The sequence below is a fragment of the Martes martes genome, assembly GCF_963455335.1.
Source record: "Martes martes genome assembly, chromosome: 16".
Classification (NCBI taxonomy): domain Eukaryota; kingdom Metazoa; phylum Chordata; class Mammalia; order Carnivora; family Mustelidae; genus Martes; species Martes martes.
This window is the reverse complement of record NC_137904.1, coordinates 53750590-53772444: the sequence shown is the minus strand read 5'-3', so window position 1 is coordinate 53772444 and position 21855 is coordinate 53750590. Positions and strand designations below refer to the sequence as shown.

Sequence of the window (21855 nt, the reverse complement as noted above, 5' to 3'; positions counted from 1 at the left end):
ATGCATGGCTGCTCCTCACTGTGTACATGTGCTTGGTAGGGGAGAATGACCGGGCGATGTGTGGCAGAAGCTCTGACCATGTTGAGCTCTCGGACATAATAATTCTGCTCGGAGGAGTAAAGACCCCAGGAAAACCACCCACAAGGCAAGGGACAGAGAAAAGAATGTGGCCCAAAGATCTAAACAGTGCCAGCACTGAACAGCACGTAAGAGAAAGAAATGCGCAACTGTGGGAGGATGGCTAAGTAAATTATTTACATGGCCTTGACAAAATACCACCAAACTATCTTTTAGAGACAAATGCAGGCAGCAAAAGGTAATAATCAGGGAATCTAGGGAAAGGGCAGATGAGTGTCTATTACTCCCTTTTTGCAATTGTGCTGTAGGTTTGGGGAAAAATGTAATATAAAGCAGAGGCAAACGGCTTCGGCCCTATGTGGACTGCTTGGATTAAGCATTATGTGGAAATCCAAAATTAAAGTGTTTAACTTATTTCTAAAATTATTAAAATTATTGTAAAAATGTAAAATTGTATGACATAGAAATATAAAATAATAATAAGGGGTTAAAAGGAGGAACCAGTGGTATGTATACAACTAGGTAAAAATACATGACCGTGGGCCAATGTTAGAAGCGAAGCATGGGTGGGGCAAAGCGTTTGATATTCCTTTGGTGGGTTTTTTTTTCCCCCCTAAGCATGCTTATAGGAAGTTCATGATGTCAACACACGGATATGGTTGAATATCCTCTAACATGCAAATGGTGGGATGAGCAGTAAGGGGAGAGGGGAGCAGCTGAGCAGTTAATATATAATCAGTTGTTCACCTGGAGTTCAAAGACATGAAGAGGGAGGGGAAGTGAGACCCGGCTTAGCTCAGGAAGAACCCAGCCCCTTGCTGCCTCATGAAACTGTAGAGTCAGAGAGCCCCAGGGGCCAAACGCTTCCGGACTGTTAATATCACCCGGATGCAAGTGATGGGGCCAGTTAGGACACTCAGCCCAGCATGGGGGCTTCACAGTGAGTATACCTCAGGGTATGGGCAGGCAGGGATTGAAATTCGGCATCCTAATTTGTACCTCCTCCCACTGGGGCCTGCCAAACTCCAGTTTGACCTTCTATAAAAGTCGGTCAGGGCTGATATCCAAGATCTATAAAGAACTCCTCAAACTTGACACACACAAAACAGATAATCAAGTCAAAAAACAGGCAGAAGACATGAACAGACACTTCTCCAATGAAGACACACAAATGGCTAGCAGACACATGAAAAAATGTTCCCCATCATGAGCCATCAGGGAGATTCAAATCAAGACCACATTGAGATACCACCTTACACCAGTGAGAATGGCCAAAATCAACAAGGCAGGAAACAACAAATCTCGGAGAGGTTGTGGAGAAAGGGGAACCCTCCTACACTGTTGGTGGGAATGCAAGCTGGTGCAGCCACTCTGGGAAACAGCATGGAGGTTCCTCAAAAAGTTGAAAATAGAGCTACCCTATGACCCAACAATTGCACATCTGGGTATTTACCCCAAAGATACAGATGTAGTGAAAAGAAGGGGCATGTGCACCCCAATGTTCGAAGCAGCAACGGCCACAGTCGCCAAACTGTGGAAGGAGCCAAGATGCCCTTCAATGGACAAATGAATAAAGAAGATACGGTCCATATATACAATGGAGTATGATGCCTCCATCAGAAAGGATAAATAGGCAACTTTTGTATCAACATGGACGGGACTGGAAGAGATTATGCTGAGTGAAATAAGCCAAGCAGAGAGAGTCAAGTATCATATGGTTTCACTTACCTGTGGAGCATAAGAAATAACAGGGAGGACATTAGGAGATGGAGCAGAGACGTGAAGTGGGGGGAAATCAGAGGGGGAGACGGACCATGAGAGACTGTGGACTCCCAGAAACAAACAGGGTTTTAGAGGGGAGGTGGGCGGGGGGATGGGTGAGCCTGGGGGTGGGTATTAAGGAGGGCACGTATGCGTGGAGCACTGGGTGCTCTGCGTAAACCATGAATCTTGGGACACTTCATCAAAAAATAAAATAATTCAGAAAAGTAAAAAAAAAAAAAAAGAGTCAGGCTCCTTGACCCAGAGGAGGAGGCGGGGCCAAGCCCCAAAACTGGGGCCTCCCGTGGGTTAACACCCCCCACAGGGCCCCTCCTTTGCCACTTCAGGTAGGTATGAGGAGGGAGGCGGGAATCCCACGGGGCCAGTTCTTGCGAAGTCGGAACAACAGCACCGGCAGCCTGAGGGTGCCACTGGGACCGAGGCGCCGCCTTGGCCTCGGGAGGGAGGACCAGCCGTGAAGCAAAGCACCAGGGCCACGCAGGGCAGACACACCGCTCCTGGGCAGCGAGCACCCCCTAGGCCCCCGCACCCGGCGGAAACTCGGTTTCCTCACACAGAGAATGGGGGAAATCATCCCTTCAGAAGGCATCTCCCTGCCCTGACGCAAGTAAAAACTTAGGGTCAGGCGGGTAGGAACTTTCGAATAACAGGTGTCCACACGGATTTTACAAAGGAAAGGAAGCTGTTGGACAGCGTGGCCCACGCTGCCGCGTGCCTCCACTTACCCCGCTAACCGAAGTCCGGTTTGGTTCCCAGGTCAGAGACCCCCCTCCCCCCCCCCCCGCCTCAATCCGGGTCCCAAGCCCAGTTTCCCAGCCTTCCTTGCAGTGGGGCGTGGCCAGGCAAATCCACCAATCAGATGTAAGTGCCTGTCCACGGGGAGGGGTGGGCGTGTCTTTCCCTGGTGGAGGCCTTGCACCTGCTCTCTTGTTTTTCCCTTCCTTGAATCCGGTTGATGGTGAATGATACTGAGGCCGCTCTCTTGCAACAAAGGAGCAACAAGCATGAGGACGAAAGCTAACGGACTACGGAGAGCAGAGCAGAAAAATGGAAATGGTTTCCTGGAGCAGCTGAGCCAATGAAAGCAATCACTCACCTCTAAGCTTATTATAATGGGAGGAAAACCTAAACCCTATATGGTTTAGTTCCCTGTTGGGTCTTTTCAGTGACTTATAGCTGACCTTATAGAGCAAGAAATAAACAAAAAGGAGCAGAAGAGGCAGCATGCTGGGTCTTCACAAACACAAGGCAGGCACCGCAGGAAATGCTGTAGGAGATGCAGGGTGGGGGCTCCCCGGTTCCGGAGCTCCAGTGCTACCTATCATCCCAGTGACGTAGCCAGCTTGCTGCAGCACCTCCGCCAAGGTGGTCTCGTTGAGCGGCAGACCCCCCACAGCGGTGACCGCAAAGTTGTGCGTGACTCCATTGCGGAGGCCAAGCCGGCCGGTGAGCAGGGAGGCCCGAGAGGGCGAGCAGGTGGAGGCAGCTGCGTGGAAGTCCACAAACCTGCACAGAAGGAAAAGGGATTGGGGTCCTTCCGTCCACAGACAGCCAAACCAAGAGAAGTTCAATTCCCACCCAGGTCCCAGGATTCCAGTGCTGGGAAAAGCTCAAAGACAACCCCTTGAAAGAAAGGACAGGTTAGGAAAATAAAGCTCAGAGAGGTAATGCAACGCATTCAAGGTCACACAGCTCATTCAGATTGGTTTGATCCCATATATTTAGTGGGTCCTCTTTATCCAAAGATTCCATATTTCAAATTCATGGACTCACTGAAGCCCAACTGTTATCTCCAAAAATCAATACTCGTGGCTTTTAAGCCCTCACTCATGGACATTCCAAGATGGCCAAAAACATTTTGTTTCCTCACATGCGCATCCCTAGCCGAGGTTGACGAAGGTGACCTTGTTTTAGCTCACATACGGCAAGCAGATGTCCTCCTCTCCACAGTCTACTGAGTGCTATAATTTTTGCGTCTTTATGCTTTGTGTTGGTGATTTTGCTGTTTAAAATGGCCCGCACACGTAAGGCTGAGGGCTGGCTACTTCAGCATTATAGATGTATGATGTGCCTTACAGAGAAAATACAAGTGTTAGATAAGCTTCATTCAGGAATGCATTATAGTGCTGTTGGCCATCTCAATGTTAATGAATCAAAAACTATACTAAATCAAATGTTTTAAGACAGAAACACACATAAAACAAGGTTCTGTGCTGATCTGTTGATAAAAATGTAACCAGAGGCTCACAGAACCCGAACTCTGTAGATGTTCTGGAAGCAAAGTTTCAGTATTCCTTAATTCAGTGTTCTCGGTGACTTTATACAGGAACTACCGCCAGTAAAAAGAACCCGCTGTATCTATTATACTTAGTGGTTGCTCAACCTTTTTTGGACCTGTGGAGAAATATAAAAGAAGTCTAGCCATTCTCCTACCATCAAGGAATGTGATTAAACTTCATGTCACTAATAATGGGGCAACTAACCTTGTGTGTCCCCTGACAGGATGATACCAAGTTGATATCATCAAGGATTCTTGTCAAGAACATTTAACCTGAATCTAATCAGACCTTTGGGCCTAATTTCCAGGTTATAGGAAATGTAGCTGATAGAAGAACAAATTAAATGACACCACAAGGAAATAATCTAACAAACCAGTCTACATATTCTATGACAACTGGTGTCAGTCTTCAGAAAGTCAATACCTGAGGGAAAAATGGGATAGAGGGGGGATGTTCTGTACTAAAGGACGCTAAAGAGACAGACCAAATGTAATATATGATCCTTGATGGAATCCCAGCTCAAACATGCTAACAGCACATTTGGGGGCCAATTAGGGAAATTTAATATGGACTGGATATGAGATGACATTGCATGATCATTGTCCATTTTCTTGATTATGGCCGTGTAGGAGAATGTTTTTGTTCTTTTTTCTTTTCTTCCAGTTGTATTGGCATATAACATTGTATTCATTAAAGGGGTACAACATAATGATTTGATAAATGTATATATTGGGAAATGATTGCCACAAAATTTGGTGAATGGCCATCACTTCCCGTAGTTATGAGTTTTTTTTTTCTTGTCATGAGGATTTTAAGATCTTCTCTCTTAGCAACTTTCAAACATACAATACAGTGTGGTTAACTAGAATCCCCATGCTATGTATTACATGCCTAGAACCTACTTATCTCACGACGGAGAATTCGTACCTTTCAACCCCCTTCACCCATTTCCCCCTACCCCTACCCCCACCCCTGGCAACCGCCAGTCTATTCTCTGCGTCTGTGAGTTCGATTTTTTTAGATTCCCCATACACTTGAGATCATATAATATTTGTCTTTCTCGGTCTGAGTTCTTCTACCTAGCATAATGTCCACACCCATGTTGTCACAAATGGTAGGATTTCCTTCTTTTTTATAGATGAATAATCTTCTGTTGTCTATGTATATCACATGTTTTATTTCATCAGGAATGTATTTTTATTACACTAAGGAAGTTATTATATTAAGAATGTTTTTATTCTTGGTGTGCCTGGGTGGCTCAGTGGGTTAAGCCTCTGCCTTCGGCTCTGGTCATGATCCCAGGGTCCTGGGACCGAGCCCTGCATCAGACTCTCTGCTCAGCGGGGAACCTGCTTCCCCCTCTCTCTGTGCCTGCCTCTCTGCCTACTTGTGATCTCTCTCTGTCAAATAAGTAAATAAAATCTTTAAAAAAAATAAAAAGAATGTTTTTATTCTTAAGAGATACATGCTATGGTGTTTATAATAAAGGAGCACTCTGCACTCTTCAAATGACTCAGGAAAAACACCACCCTATTTATGGATAGAACGTGTACAAGCAAAAATGGCAAACTGTCAATAACGGTGGAGTATACTGGTGTTTATGTGACTGTTCTTTTCACTTTCTTTTATGTTTGAGATTTTTAATATTAAAAGTTAATAATTGGGGCGCCTGGGTGGCTCAGTGGGTTAAAGCCTCTGCCTTGGGCTCGGGTCGTGATCCCAGGGTCCTGGGCTCGAGCCCCGCATCGGACTCTCTGCTCGGCAGGGAGCCTGCTTCCTCCTCTCTGCCTGCCTCTCTGCCTACTTGTGATCTCTGTCTGTCAAAGAAATAAATAAAATCTTTTTAAAAAAAAGTTAATAATTAATGTATAATAGTATAACTTTCAAAAGGATGACAACCCGGAGTCTAGAATGAGCAAGGCAGTGGCAAGGTCAAGGCCTGAGCCTGGTGGGAGGGTAGGGAAGGTAGGGAGGGGCGGCTTAAGATAAAGCTCGGCGTCTTGGAACCACACGTGTCCAGGGTGCCTGGAGGCGGGTCCGTCTGCTGAGCCGCCACCCTGGACAGAGCCAAGCCAAAGGTCTGGTGGGTAAGGCACTGGCCCACAGACACCAGGTCAGCACAGCTGAGCAGGGCTCGGTGCCTCTCCTCTCCTCTCCTGGGTCTGCAGAGTACAAGCTCCTTCCCAAGATCAGTCTCTGCCCGGTACACTCTCCCGGATTTTTGCATGGCCTTTCTTGCCTCCTCGGTTTTCCTCGGTTTCCCTGCAAGGGGGCCTCTGTTGTCCTCTAATCAGACACCCTGGGGTATACATGGTAGCACTGACCCCAACCCCATTTATCTGGTTTATTTTTGTATCTTTTCATTCTGGGCCATCCTCCCTCCATGCAAGCTCCCGGCAAGGAGGGCTTGGCCCATGCTGCTAGCTGCTTATCGCCAGCTCCCAGAACAGGGCTCTGTAAATACAGGGGTAAGGGCGGGGAGAAGATGGGGAGAGGGGAGGGGAGGAAAGGGGTCTTTCCTTCCCAGCAACTTCATTGTAAAATGTAACCAAACCTCAAAATAAACATTACTGGGAAGTGTGATGGGGGGGCAGGGGAGGTCCGCTGGGTACATTCACCCAAAGTTTTAAAGATAACGAGCTGGCATGAAGGTTACAAGCATAAGCATCATGATGCGAAGTGTCATGAAGAGAGGACATCAGGGGACCCATGTGAAAGCAAGGGGATGAGGTCACAGAGAGCAGGGCCTGTTTAAACACTCCCTTCCCACACACCGCAGAGCTTGGCTCACCACCTGCCCCCTACATTAGGGCCTCAGGTCTCCACCCTAACCCCACACCTGGACGGTGGCGACCCCCAAACCGACTGACAGCAGCTCTAGACCAAGACTGGCCACTTGCCCAGGCTGCCTGCCCAGGGCTGTGTTTTCTGGGGGGTCAAGGCGGGGGGCGGGGATTAGAGCAGCCTGGGGACATTTTTTTGGTTTTGTGCGTTGCAGAGGCCAGTCTGGGACAAGAAAATGTGGAAATGCATTCAAATCCCTGCTTCTCTGAGCACACAATTCTCCGGAAGACTTGGGACAGAGGGGGTTAAAACACAGTGCTTAAGGCATCCAGGTCCATCTGGACTAAAGAAAGCCTTAGGAGTCTGTAATGTTTTCACTCCCCTCTAAGAGGCCCTACAGAGCTCCTCCCCGACCCACCAGCCTGGTTACAGAGGGCCCTGAACACCCTGCCCTTCACATTGACCTTGGCATTTGGAGGGGCGATGGCCCTGGAGGGTGGGCAGGACTGCAGCGCGTTTCAGCAACACAGTGATTTCCTCTTCTCTTTCTCCTTTCCTTCTCTCTCCTTTTCTTTTTTTAAGATTTTATTTATTTATTTATTTATCAGAGAGAGAGCGAGAGCATAGCACAGGCAGAGGGTGGGTGAAAGGGGAGAGGGAGAAGCAGGTGTCCTGTCGAGCAAGGAGCCCGATGCGGGGCTCGATCCCAGGACCCCAGGATCATGACCTGAGCCGAAGGCAGAGGCTTCACCGACTGAGCCACCCAGGCGCCCTTTTCTCTCTCAAGCCTAGGGATTATCAGGAAAAACTTTTAAAATCTTATCAACTGATTGACCATGTGAGCCAACAATTCCACCAGCAGGACTGGGAGTCCCCACAAGAAGTGGAATCAGGTGCTCAGACACGTACTGACACGTTCACAGTCACAGCAGCCCTATTCCCCGTGGCTGAAAGGTGGAGGTGACACACCCGGTTATCTGAGAGTGGGTGGACAAGGTGTGGCCCATCCACCGGCTGGGGGACTATACGTCCATGAAGAGGAATGAGGCAATGACACCTGCTACAATGCGCATGAACCTTGAAAACAAGACATGAATGGAGAAGCCCATCAAAAAAGGTCAAATGCCCCAAGTCAGTAAATCCACAGAGATGGAAAACACAGGCTGGAGGGAGGAGGGGCACGGGCAGAATCTACTTCTTGGGTATGAGGTTTCGTTTTAGGATGATGAAAATATTTTGAAATTGGATAGGGATAGTAGTTGTACCATGTTATAAATGTACTAAATGTCTCTGAGTTGTTCGCTCTATTTTTTTTTTATGATTTTATTTATTTATTTGACACAGAGAGAGACAATAAGAAAGGCAACACAAGCAGGGGGAGTGGGAGAGGGAAAAGGCAGGAAGAAGAGCAGGAAGCCTGATGCGGGGCTCCATCCCAGGACCCTGAGATCATGATCTGAGCCGAAGGCAGACGTTTAACCAACTGAGCCATCCAGGCACCCAAGTTGTTCACTTTAAAATGGTTAATTTGGGGCCACCTGGGTGGTTCAGTTGGTTGAGCGTCTGCCTTTGGCTCAGGTCATGATCTCCAGGGTCCTGGGATCAAGTCCCGCATCAGGCTCTCTGCTCAGCAGGGAGTCTGCTTCTCTCTCTGCTTCTCCCCACCCCCACTCCTGCTCTCTCTCTCTCTCAAATAAATAAAATCTTTTAAAGTTTAAAAAAAATGATTAATTTTATGTCATTGGAATTTCACTTCAATTTAGAAAATCATCCAAATCTTACAGACTCAGAGGAAAATGCCAGATTCCAGCTGCAGAGACCCACAACGCTGGGTGTCAGGTCCGCGGTTCTTCAGACGGGAAAACACTCATGTATAACTCAGGTGGTGACCTATCGTTTCATTCAATTTAGTCCCAAACTAGCAGCGAGCAGGGGCAGATCCGTGACAGACGCTGAGGAAGGACAGAGCCAGTTCCCGCCCTCAGTGACCGTTCAGTCTAGTTTCTGAACAAAAGCCTTACAAGGCTGTTTCTGCTTTCCTGTGAATGGTTACAACCACTTCCGTCGCACGAACCATGGGCATGGCCTTTGGTGAGTGTTAATTCATTGAACACAGCAGCCCTAGGTTGTGCTGTTGTATATAGATGGGGAGTATATACCCAGGATATAGATGAGGAGACTGAGGCAGCGGGACCCACGGCCGGACACGGGAGAGCCGCGGTTTGTAGCCAGGCATTCTGCTCCGTGCCAGCCCCCTGCCTTAAACTAGGGCCCACAGGCAGCCTATAAACTCAGACCCATCCAATCCCAAATCCCCTGTGCGGGCCCCGTAACCACGCCGCCTCCATCAGGAAGGCCACAGCACGTCTGGAAAGCCGAAGGGAAGGGGCTGGGAGTACCCACCCCACAGACTGTCTTGGGAGGAGACCCGCCCCGAGACAGAGAGTGAGGTTTCTAAGCAGAGAGGAAATGTCCACCGTCCCTCAGACTCAGGGCGCTGGCCCAAGAAGTTTTGAGGCGTCATCCAAAGACGGGTGTGGGACACACGCACCCACACTCCCCCCACCGCACACACACCCCCCTCCAAATGCAGCTGGCCGAGAAAGGAGAGGAGTGCTAACTGGGCGTCAGAAGGCCTTCTTGAAATAACATGACAATAACATGACAATAACATGACAAAACACTGTTATGGTCAATCCAGATTTGACCCAGGAGCCTCCAATCCTGAAAACCTTCCGGAGGAAAACCAGGCACCTGGATGCCTGGGTTCCTTGGGGTCCTGCCTGAGAACGAGAGGCCACACTCAACAGCTTCGGGGTCTCTTGAGCAAGCCGTGGTTCTGGGAATTCATGTTTCCAGAAGGAAGAGTTCTCCACTGGGCTTCCTCGGCTCCAGACCTCCCAGCCCACACCAGCGGGTTCCCACAGCCTCCCCTCCCCAGAAATCACCCCGAAGATGGCTTAAGTCCCTGATGCCATTTTTCAAGGCGACAAATGGCAAAGAAGGGACATCAGCAGGGAGCCGTGACATGGCACCTCGAGGTTCCAGAAGCTCAGGCTTGGACCCGCAGCCACTCTTGGAAGCAGGCTGTGGGTTGCCTCCATCTGACAGAAGGAGAGCAGGGAAGGCTTGGGCCCCAACAGGCGCTGCTGGGTACACAGGTGCTGGCCGAGGCCTCTCTCCAGGCCTCAGGGAGACCAGGGGCTCTGGCTTCCCACCCCCCACCTCCCGCCGACATTCCTTCCTGACCCTCAGTCCCCCGGGGCTGGAAGACGCACTTGGAGCTTTCCCTCCCTCAATCCCTATGTGCCCATTTCCCAGGCACGTGCTTCTCCAAAGCATCCCCACCTGCCAGACATTCTAGGGCCCCAAGGGTCCTGGATGGGGCAGGCAGCCAGCAACTCCTAGTCTTGGAATTCCAGACCACGTTCCACCTTGCAGTCCCACTGTTGCTCCCCAGACAAACGCTGATCTCCGCCCAGCCTTTTCTCTTCAACCTGAGATTGACGCCCGTGACCCGCCCAGCTCCCACTCCTAAATATTTGTCCCTTGTGATAATTCTTATCACTCCCAGCTCAGGCTTAGCAAGCCCTTACCACAACCCAGGCACCTTGCATACATAGCAGGTCTGAGCGTCTTTTAACCTTGGACTCATTCCGCGTTGAAACTGCACGTTCCGGAAGCTGTGTGCGGGCTGGCCCAGGCTTGTTGGTGTCATCTCTTTATTACAACAGAACCAGCTGCACAATTTGCAGGGCCCCGTGCAAGAGAAAACAAGGGAGCCCTTGCTCAGAATCTACTAAGCACTTCAAGATGGCAATGACAGGGCTTTGAACCAAGAGCAGGCCCTTCCGAAAGCAGGGGGCCGTGTCTGGCTGCACAGGGCTGATGCCCATAGGGCTGGCCCTGCCCAGCCGCATGGGTTCTGTCTCGGACCCCACTTGTCCCTCAGCCCACAGGGCTTCCCAGAGCAAGAAGAAGAAGACCCGCTGGACTTGGGCCCCAGACGTTGCTCCCATGCGGTACCTGGCTGTGCTCTCTGCCAGTCTCTGCAAGTTTATCTGGTCTCGTTTAGATGTGTCCCTGCACACCTGCTCTCCCCCTCCAGCCTTCCCTATCTCGGGAAATAGCACCGCCTCTTACTCGGCCACTCAGTCCAAAGGAGCCATTTGATTCCTCTCTTTCCCTCCCCTTCCACAGCCAAACTATCAGCCCATTCCTGATACGACTCCACTTTCAAATATATCCAGAATCTGTCCATTTCTCTCCACCTACCTGCTAACGTCCTAGTCCAAGCTGCTATCATCTGGCACCCAGACTACTACCATAGTCAATATTATAGTCGCCGCAGGGGATGCCATTCACGCTGTTGTCCGGAGTTGAGCAGTGCGCCAGTTGCCCAGCTGTACGTGGCCACCCTGTTCCCCACTTCCATTCCTGCTCCCAACTACCCTGCCCTCTATTTTCCATGGGGCAGCCAAAGTAATCTCAAAATCTGTTTATCAGCTAACATTAATTTCTGTCTGGAAGCCCTCTAATGGGTTCTCACCACAATCTAAGTAAATCCAAAGTCATTATGGTGGCCTACAGACCCTCTATCATGGCTGCCCAGGCTGGGCATTGGAGTACGGGCCAGATGGACCACAGGTTTTTCGAAATAGGGTTCCTCTCAGCACCAGGGACAGCCAAATGGGGCCCCAGGCAACTGGAGGCCCCAGGGCAGTCTTAGCCCAGCGAGGTGTGTGCCCTGTACAATTCCCAGGAAAGCAATCCTCTGAGAGCACAGCATGGAGATAGCCCTTGGGGTAGGGCACGCAGCTGGTCACCTCCAGCCACCAGGAGCCTCAGGGGAGTTCAGCCAACCGCAGCAGAACTTGCTGGGGGAGCTACAAGGAGGAACCCACAGCCCTTTCCATCAGGTAGCTCTACTTTAGCAGAAGTGTTGGGACGTGTGGCTGAGAAGACGAAGCCCCATCAGAGAAACACAAAGCAAGCACTACGGGAGGCAGAGTGATAGGAGGGCAAACACATGGACGAACAAGGCCTTGCTAAATCCTCCACTCCCCCTAGTGTGAGACTAGAAAGGTAACTTCATCTAGGCCTCAGTATCTTCTTCTGCAAAATGGGCATAACACACCTGTTTCACCAGCTTATTTGAGGGATTCAGTGGACTGATGTGCACAAAGTACCCAGCAGAGCTCCAGGAACAGAGCAGGCTTTTAAAAACTCACGGCAGTCAAGGTAATCAGTGTCATGACTCGATAAATGGGGGGAGAGAGAACATTCCAGATACGCAGGAGAGCAGTGTGCTGGGCACCAACGGGTGGGATTTGGGGGAGGCGTGGCCCTTGGCTGCTGCTGACACTCCCCAGGCATCACAGTCCCTGCCACACGCATGTGACATAGCACCTGGGCCTCCGTGTGCATAGCACCAAGCTCAGAGTCCTCCCTCCAAGACCCCATGCCCTCCTCTGTCCCAGTAAACCTGGCTGGAGGCTGAGACCTCATCTTTAAGTCCCTCTCTGCCATTTCCCAACTCCTTCGTCTCCTCCCACTCCCAGTGATGCCACCCAGGATGTCTACAGCCATTGTGCCTCACCCAGATCACTGCAGTGACCTCCCAAGATGCCAGGCTCACTCCCCTCCCCCAGCCCATGCTAGCATGCAGACCAGGGGGTCATACCAACCGCGGACCCCACGTCTTCAGTGACTTCTTTCTGTATGGCCACCATAACCCGCCAGGCTCTGGCTCCACCTACCTCTTCCACCTTCTGGGTCCGTCTGCTGTCTGATGTGGCTGAACTGTGTCCCCCCAAAAGATAGGTTGAAGTTCTAACCTCTGCCCCTCAGAATGTGACCCTATTGGGAAATAGGGTCATTGGGGATGTAAGCGGTTAAGGTGAGGTCATGCTGGATTAGGGCGAGTCCTTCACCTCCTGGGACCGGTATAAGAAGAGAGCGAGGGGGACGCCGTGAGAAGACGCAGAGACGTGCACAGAGGGAAGGTGGTCCCGTGAGGACGGAGGCAAGGGACGGACTCTGCCGTGAGCTGAGGAATGCCTGGGACTACCAGAAGCTGGAAGAGGTGACGATGGAAATTATCCTAGAACTTAAAAGGAAACACGGCTCTGCCAACATCTTCATTTTTCGCTTCCAGCCTCCAGAACTGTGAAAAAATACATTTCTGTCGTGTTCGGCCTCTCCGCGCGTCATACCTTGTCACGGCAGCACCAGGACACAGACGCTCCCCCCTACTGAGCCCCGGAGCTCAGCCCAACGGGACTCCTGTTCCCGGGACATCTGCCACCCCTCCCTCCCTTGGGCCCCACACGCGCCTCTCCAGCACCTCAACTCTGCCACACGCAGGCCCAGCAAGTCGGACGGACTCCTCCTCCTGCCCTTCCAAATTCCTGCCCATCCTCCACGAGCGAGCAGCGTCACAGGGTCCTCCCAACCCCCACCGGGACGATGAGTCTGGACTTTGGCTTCTAGAGCACGTGAAACCTCCTGGCAGCCTCTTCGTGTCTGAATGTACACTTTCATCGGATAATATCCGGGCTGGACCAGACAGGCATCAGGCACGCTTTACCGTGGGGGGGGGGGGGCCCGGGCCTTCTGCACCCACCCACGACTCTCGTGCCCCACACCCACCCACCCCACCACGCCTCTGCTGTGGGCTAAGCAGAGCGGCACAACCTCGTGTCCTCGAGGATCCGGCCCACGGCCTGTGACCCGGGCAGGCTCCCCAGAGGGCCACCTCTCCCGGCATATGGAGGAGCCTGGAAGGAAAATGAAGCAACTGGCTCAGGAGCCTGGACATCAGATGGACCCTCTGCAGAGTTTAGTTTTAAGAACGTAAGCTCCGCCCCTTTTGTGCATAGGCGGCCTGAGCGGTGCTGCTTCCAATTAACATCAGAGAGTCCTGGCTATCCCAGCGTGGGCGTCACAGGATAGGAGCCCAGAACGTCACAGAACAGCATCAAGCCCTGCCCTAGGGTGGCCCAGAGTTCAGTAAGGGAGCCGGCTAACCCCAGGGGTGAGAGCGCTCCGGGAACGGTCAGCACAGGGGGTTCCGAAAACACGCAAGGCATGCATACGTGTGTTGAGGAAGCAAGCAATTCTCGAAGGAACCTACCCGGAAGCTGAGCCCTAAAGTAGAAATAGGCATTAACTTTAGGCGTGTCTTATCTTAATAGAAATAGCTGCCGTTTAATCGAGGGACTGCCACCCCAGCTGTGTTGCACGTCTGATTTCAAATGCCTAGGATTCCCATTTTACAGATAAGGGAGGTGAGGCAGAGAGAGTTTCAGCATCTTTCCCAAGCCCGTGCATCTGGTATGGGTGTAGAGGCACCTTACTCTGTCCATCACTGTGCCATAGGCAAGACTGTAGAGCCCTATATATGGGAAATGACGGAGCTAGAACCTAAGTCAGGCGTGCCCAACCAAAAATCCCATGTTCTTTCTACTACCTTTACCTCGGAGAGAAGGCTGGCTGGCACTGGACCAATCGGGAGCTCTGGTAAGGTAAACCCAAAGGGAATTACCTTAGGCTGGTGACTAGTCTTGGGCTAGGGAGGTCCCCAGACTCCCCTTCTGTGGAGTCCGCGCCAAGAGCCTGACTCACATCCGCACAAACCGCATGAGCCCAAAAGAAACACCAGGATGACTGTCTCCCACCTCGCTCCAGGGACGAGGGCAGGAACCACAGTGTCATAGGGGTCAACAAGTTTTCTTCCTATGCATGAACTACAGGGGAAATCAGAATCCAGAGTTTGCCTTGGTGACTGTGGAATTAATTAATGCTAAGATAATTCTAATGGGTCAGAGAAAAATCCTTCAGTTTGCTAAGTTTAGGGAAATACTGTCCTCTAAGGACCAAGCTTTGTCAGTGGGTCTGGGCTGCACAAAGGCTGTGGACCACAATTTTCTGCCCTAGCAGTCGGGACTGAAATCCCTACACTATGCTTTACTATATGGTATTTGCAGGTGGGGGCTTGGGGAGGTCCGTGGTTTTAGATGAGGTCAGGAGGGTAGAGTCCCTATAATAGGATTAGTGTTTTTATAAGAAGAAGAAGAGCCCAGAGGTCTCTCTCTCTCTCTCTCTCTTCCCCCTCCATGGGAGGCACAGTGAGACGGGGACCACCTGCAGCCAGGAAGAGGGTCCTCAGCAGGACCCAGCCACACTAGCAACCTGATCTTGGACTTCCCAGCCTCTGGAACCGTGAAAAAATAATACCCATTGTTTAAGCCACCCCTTCTACTATATTTGTGATGGTAGCCCCTGCGGACCAGTACCCATGGGCTGAACCCGAAAGGCATTGCCTACATATTGTCTCTGCTTGGCTGTCTTTCACGACCATCTGGGGGTGGGCTCTCCTTGATCATACCACCCTTGTGGGAACAGCCGTCTACGGCACGTGTAACTTCGAGTTCCTCCCCAGACTGTGGGTTCTGCGAAGGCGGGGTCGGAGTTGCAAGGGCAGCCCCAGACAGCGTGCCTTGGTGGCATGGAGCCACTCCGGCAAAATCTGGTGGGCGAGCAAACAAAACGTGAAGAGGTCATTTAGTTGGAAAACATACATTTGTCCATTTGGCCCAAAATCACTCAAACTGATGCCTTTGAGGGTTCAATTAGTCCCCAGCTTGTGTTAACGTTCACGTTGCTTGATGCTCAGAAACCATCTTATTTCCAAGTCTTTGGGGAATCCTGACGGTACCCTCGCCATACTCCCCCTGCCCCAAAAATACTACCAACACCCCATGCGGCCCAGTGAACTGACCTGCCCGTCACCTTTCCTCTCTCCCAGCCTCTGTCTCCATTTGGCAGAGACTAGTTAATAAGTGATAAAATGGTCTTGCTATTTGGAAAGCTTCCTTTGTTTTTCCCCAAATCTATCTGGGCAGGCTCAGGCCAGTTCACCAACAGGGGTCCTAATTAAAGTCTGAACATGGATTGTAAGGCAGGCTGGAAGTAGAGAGCCAGACATGACAGCAGCCAGTTAACAGGAAAATCAACGCAGATTAAGCCACAGCCAGACAGAAACCAAAGCAACTCAACATCGCATAAATTATGTGTATTAGAATCAGAAAACCTTAGTGCTGGAAACGCTGTCCCGAAAGGCCCTGGAGAGACATAACGTTGCGAAGTTAAGCCTATCCAGCCTTCATTTATGAGGAATTTAAAATAGATGACGAGGCTTGCTGTGGCCACTCTCTGAATGGCGGTGTGCCTGGAATAAGAACTATCTTCGCTCCATTCATAATTTAAAGTCCTGGAGGCAGAAATAGGTTTTAAAAATTATTTGCTGTGGCCTTTGTGTTTGGAGGGATGGAGCGGGAGGTGAGGACTGGAGAAAAACTCTAGTGGAGCCCACCAATGCAGCTTGGCCTCCATGTTGCCTTCTGTTAAATGGGAAGACCACCAAGTCAACACTCAGAAAGTTGTCAGGTGGGGTCACTGATGTGCTGGCCTTTTGTAAACTACATCTAAATAAGGCAGCAAAAAGTACACTTGGTGTGTTTTGTTTACTCATCCATCCATCCATCCATCCATCCATCCATCCTTCCATCCATCCGTCCGTCCATCCTTCCATCCATCCATCCATTCATCCTTCCATCCTTCCATCCATCCTTCCATCCATCCTTCTATCCATCCATCCATTCATCCTTCCATCCTTCCATCCATCCATCCATCCATCCTTCTATCCATCCATCCATCCATCCTTCCATCCATCCATCCATCCTTCCATCCATCCTTCCATCCTTCCATCCATCCATCCTTCCATCCATCCATCCATCCATCCTTCCTTCCATCCATCCATCCATCCATCCATCCTTCCATCCATCCTTCCATCCATTCTTCCATCCATCCACCCATCCATCCATCCATCCTTCCATCCATCCAGCCAGCCAGCCATCCTTCCATCCATCCTTCCATCCATCCATCCTTCCATCCATCCATTCATCCTTCCATCCTTCCATCCATCCTTCCATCCATCCAGCCAGCCATCCTTCCATCCATCCATCCTTCCATCCATCCATTCATCCTTCCATACTTTCACCCATCCTTCCATCCTTCCATCCATCCATCCATCCACCCTTCCATCCATCCATCCATCCATCCAACCATCCTTCCATCCATCCTTCCATCCTTCCATCCATCCATCCTTCCATCCTCCATCCATCCAACCATCCATCCATCCTTCCATCCATCCATCCATCCACCCATCCATCCATCCATCCATCCTTCCATCCATCCATCCATCCATCCTTCCATCCATCCAACCTTCCATCCTTCCATCCTTCCATCCTTCCGTCCATCCTTCCATCCATCCATCCTTCCATCCATCCATCCATCCATCCATCCTTCCGTCCATCCAACCTTCCATCCTTCCATCCTTCCATCCATCCACTCATACTCTTGCTCTTTAAAAAAAAAAAAAATTCCTGCAGCTGAGCTGGGTATGATCCTCAGCAATTTCCCCCTTTCCTTTCCACATCCTCGTTGTGGATATGAGTACAATTTTGTTCAAGGAAGGACAAACATAAGGTGCATGACAAGATGTACACACACATACACGGGCATCTTGGTGCCTCTTAAATTGGACACCTCCCTGTTGCCACAGCCCTAAGCCATGCCATCCTGGATGCTCCTGCAACCTGTGCACTGCCCTCCCAGACACCAGTGTGAGCCACCCCGGGGAAACTGGAGCAATCCATCTCAAATGCAGGCTGATGTCTTCAGTCCCCAGGGTCCCCACTGCCTCCAGAACCAAGTCCAAACACTTGAGCATGTGCATGAGACCCTTCACCAGCGGCCTCGTCTCTTGGTCCAGCCTCACATTCCCTGTCCCAGCCATGTTCCACCACTGGAATGGCCACCCTGGGAGAGCGAGGGCTTCTTTTTTGGATCAGGGATGCCTTCCCAGCACCTAGGACAGTGCCTGCGGGAGCCTCCAGTAATCTGTGTCCAGTGAAAGGGCACCTTTCGTTTCTGGGTCTTTGCTCCTGTTTTTCCCTCTGCCTACAACATGCTTTCCTCCCCCTTCATCTGGCTAATTCCTACTCATCTTTAAGGTCTCAACAGTGAGGTCCAGTACCTCTTGGCTTCCCTCTGGAGCAATGGCCTCTCTCTTTTTGCAGCTCCAAGCAAATGTCTTTAACATGCTCTTGCTCTTGGTTCGATCATTCAAAAGGCGAGAAGCCCAGCATAGACCTTTCTCATTCTTGACTGTGACCGAGGGATAAGCTCAATCCATCCCAGAGGATCCAAGTTCAGTTCCACCCAACCCAGGGGATTAAAGCCCCGAGGCAGAGAGAACAGGAGGTATGTGGTTTCCTCCTCATACAGCACATTTCCATTCTGCATGCTAAAGGCTGCCTTTCTTGGGGCGCCTGGGTGGTGCAGGCGGTCAGGTGACTGATCTTGGTTTCAGCCCAGCTCACAATCTCAGGGTTGTGATCTCAGGGTCATGGGATCAGGCCCCACATCCGGCTCTGCGCTCAGCACAGAGTCTATCTGAGACTCTCTCTCCCTCTCCCTCTGCCCCCTCTCCATACTCATACTCTCTCTCAGATGAATAAATAAATCTTTATAAATAAATAAATACATAAAAATAAAAGCTGCTTTTCTTAGCTTCTTCACCACCTGCTTAGAGCTTCTTAGGGCACAGTTGGCTGGAGTCTCCCAGGATTTGTCCTATGAGGGGCTCTTAGCGGAGACTCCTTACCAAATGACGTGAAAGGAGAGTGAATGATAGCCGCTGGACAGGCAATTTTGAACTTGCGGGGGTGAAGCAGGCGGGCACCAAGGCCTCACGGGCTAGTATTTCAGTTCCTTTTCCCGAAGCTTGGGTGTTATCTAGACAATGGTATCCCTGCAGGTCCCCATCTATTAAACAGAACCGCGAGGCTAAACCCTGCAGAACCCTCCGTGTAGGCTTCACCTCGGCCCGGCTGGCAGGTGGGCATTGCGTGATTTTATGTCCTTTGGATGTACGACCCAAGGGCAAAGATATAAAGTCGCCTGTCCAGTAACGCTGAGCAAATTTCTCAAAGTTAGTGGGGAAGGTCGCAGGACAAGAGGCTTTTTTCCCACCTGAGTCTGAATCACTGTAGGGAAAGGAACGGAGATAAAGCTGGACGGGGTGGGGTGTGGGGAGGGAATCTTTCTCTTATGAGTATAAGCCTCAGAATGTTCTTTCCACCCTAGCTCTCAGGAAGACCTCACTACCATCCCCTGCTTTTGTGAGCGCCAGCCCAGCTCCCAGTTTCCTTGCGATTGCTGTAAAACCCTTCCGAAGGCGACAGGTTAGCTGAGAAAAACTCCGAGAGCTAACAGGATGGATGCCTGTGTGCAGAAAACCAACGCTGAGAACAGAAATCACACGACGTGTTTGACTCAATTGACAGATCAATTGATTCCTCTCCGAGGCCCTTTCTAGAAACAGACTCAAGCCCTTGGGAGCCTCTGACCTTCCAGTGACGAATATTGATCTTTGGCTCCTAGCTAAGTCCCAGCCTGTTCTCAGCAGCAGAACTGACCTGACTCAGATTAGACTGGGGGCCCAGGAGGGCTGAAGCAGGATGGAAGGAAATCAAGGGGCAAAGGTAACATACTTCCAAGTCGGTCCGCACAAGTGAATGGTTTACAGTGTTTGGTCAACCTGACTTCTGAGCCAGCCTGGGAGGCTCTAAGTGATCATCCAGGATCTGGGCTTGCCTGGCTGGGCCCACTTCCCCCAAGAGACCTACAGGTCATGACCACTCAGGTGCTCAAACCCCAGTTTGGACACCCTAAGCCGCTGCTAGAACCCAGGCAGCAGCCAGGAGTCACCGCTCGCTCCCAGAATTGCCAAGAATCGGTTGCTGGTTCATCACAAGGTGAAAACCAGCGATGGCCTTCTCTGGTGTGCGGGGGACAAGCACCAAGCTCCTGTCGCATTATCAAGGTTATTCACCGGGTTCTCACCATCATTTAAATAACGCGACTATTTTCAGAGTTAACTCTCTCGTAAGAGCTGGAAGAGATCCCAGTAAAATACTATTTTTCCCCTCTTTTTTAAAGCGTGAGTGCTTCCTTCCACTAGCTCCCATGGCCATGCAGGCTGTCTTGAACTCCCTTTCTCCAGTTGCTTGAAAAGTTTTGAGTTTTAGTTCATTACCAAGTCTCTGGCCTTTTCACCTGAATTCCAACATTTTTGATTTTCCTTGCGTTATCTTACTATTTCTTACATTTTCATGTTCAACAGCACCGCTCAGCTCAGATTGGCACCGGACAGTGGCAAAACGCCCAGTCCACCGGGTCAAGGGCAAAAGGTACATTGTGTGCTGAACCTACTGACAGGTGCGAGGGGCCCAGTCGCCTGGAAGTGCCCAGGTGGGCTGACGCTGAATGCTCGGGAGCCCAGAACAGCAATGCCTTCTGATAAAGAGATGTCCACTGCTTTCCGGAGACTTCATTTTTTTTCACAAATAAATTGTTCATCATTATTTTTAATGGGATCGATCTGCAAAGTGGATAACCGGCCCCCACATGCTGGAAAGCCACTGGAGTAGTAAAATCACTTCACTCCTCTCTGGGCTTCGGTTTCCCCCTATGTGACAGCATGATGGGGACGCTCTTTGACCTGAGCTACCATAAGTGACAAAGGTCTATCGTAACCCTCAGGACTGTGAGGGTTCTGGCCACATTTACTGCTATGTAAATGGAAGTTAGGACATCTGTAAGGAACCAAAATTGGGGCACTAACAGCTCTGCTTTTCTTTCCCCATGGAATCCTTTTGTTTTGCAACATTGATGCCATCATGGTTATGCTGTGAATTGTGCCTGCTCCATTGACAGATTTGGAAAATTGCATCTATCCTAACTAAGTGGGGAATTAAAACACACACACACACACACACACTGCTGGTGTGTGCTGGCAGGGAAATGTTATGGAGACAATTAAGGGTTGCCTTGGGGACTTGGTCCAGGAAGGAATAGACTCAAGCAGATCCCAAGGAGACAGTCAAGTTGGGGCAAGTGGCTTGACTCTGACTTCCTCACCTGTGAAAGAAGAGAAGCACAGGGAGGTGGCTGGAATTAACGGGGGGTGATGCCCAGAGCCAGGCAGCTCCCATGTGCTCAGCACGGGTTAGCCATTACTGCAACTGTCACGCGCGATTCAAATACAGATGTTGGCTCCGTGTGGACAGTCCACCTAGAGAGTAACAGGGATTTGTCTCTGCAATCCACTTCTCCTCCCATGAGGGAGGTCTATCATCTAGACCTTTCGTTATGCAGAGAAGCCAATCCACATCGACAATTCAGATAGGTATTATTTCTAATACCAACACCAAAGATAACTGTAACTCACACATATCCGGGTCTACTGAGAGCCAGGCTCTGTGCTAACTACCTGCACGGGTTCCAGTTACTTAATTTAATCCCAACAACATCCTTCAAAGTGGGTGCTACCATGGTCCCCATTTCCAGGAGAAGAAAACAAAGCTCCAAGCAATGATGGAACTTGTCCAGAGTCCTACAGGCAGAAAGCAGTAGAGCCGGGATTTGAACCCGGCCACCTGACGCCAGAGCCCATCCTCTTCAGCAGGATAGTTAGTCTTCAGAGCGACACTTGTTCATCCAGCGCCTGCTACATTACAGATTATGGGAGGAGCAGGGGTAAAGATACAGGCGGTTGGCGGCTGGCTCATTGTTCTGGGTTGACTAGCATCCCCCACCCCCAACTTCATGTCAACCCAGAACCTGTGCCCATGACCTTATTTGGAAATAGGGCCTTTGCAGATGTAATCGAGTTGAGATGAGGTCACACTGGATGAGGCTGGGCCCGAAAGCCGGTGATGGTGGCCTTACGAGAAGAAGGGGAGTTAGACACGCGTCTGTAAGGCAAGGAGCGGGGGCAGAGAACAGAGCGATGGGTCCACAA

At 50.6% G+C, this 21855-nt stretch overlaps 1 protein-coding gene across 6 annotated transcripts in view; it reads right to left on the bottom strand.

Moving 5' to 3' along the window:
* ARSG (arylsulfatase G) overlaps positions 1–21855 on the bottom strand; it is a 103566-nt gene that overhangs the window by 39698 nt on the left and 42013 nt on the right. For 3 of the 6 annotated variants that reach the window (XM_080825358.1, XM_080825359.1, XM_080825357.1), the window contains one exon: positions 3179–3366. In XM_080825358.1, the coding sequence (XP_080681484.1) occupies positions 3179–3366 (188 nt within the window). Of the gene's footprint in view, positions 1–3178; positions 3367–3730; positions 3848–13138; positions 13312–21855 lie in introns of those variants that run through there. The other 3 variants (XM_080825362.1, XM_080825360.1, XM_080825361.1) reach the window with 3 other exon arrangements.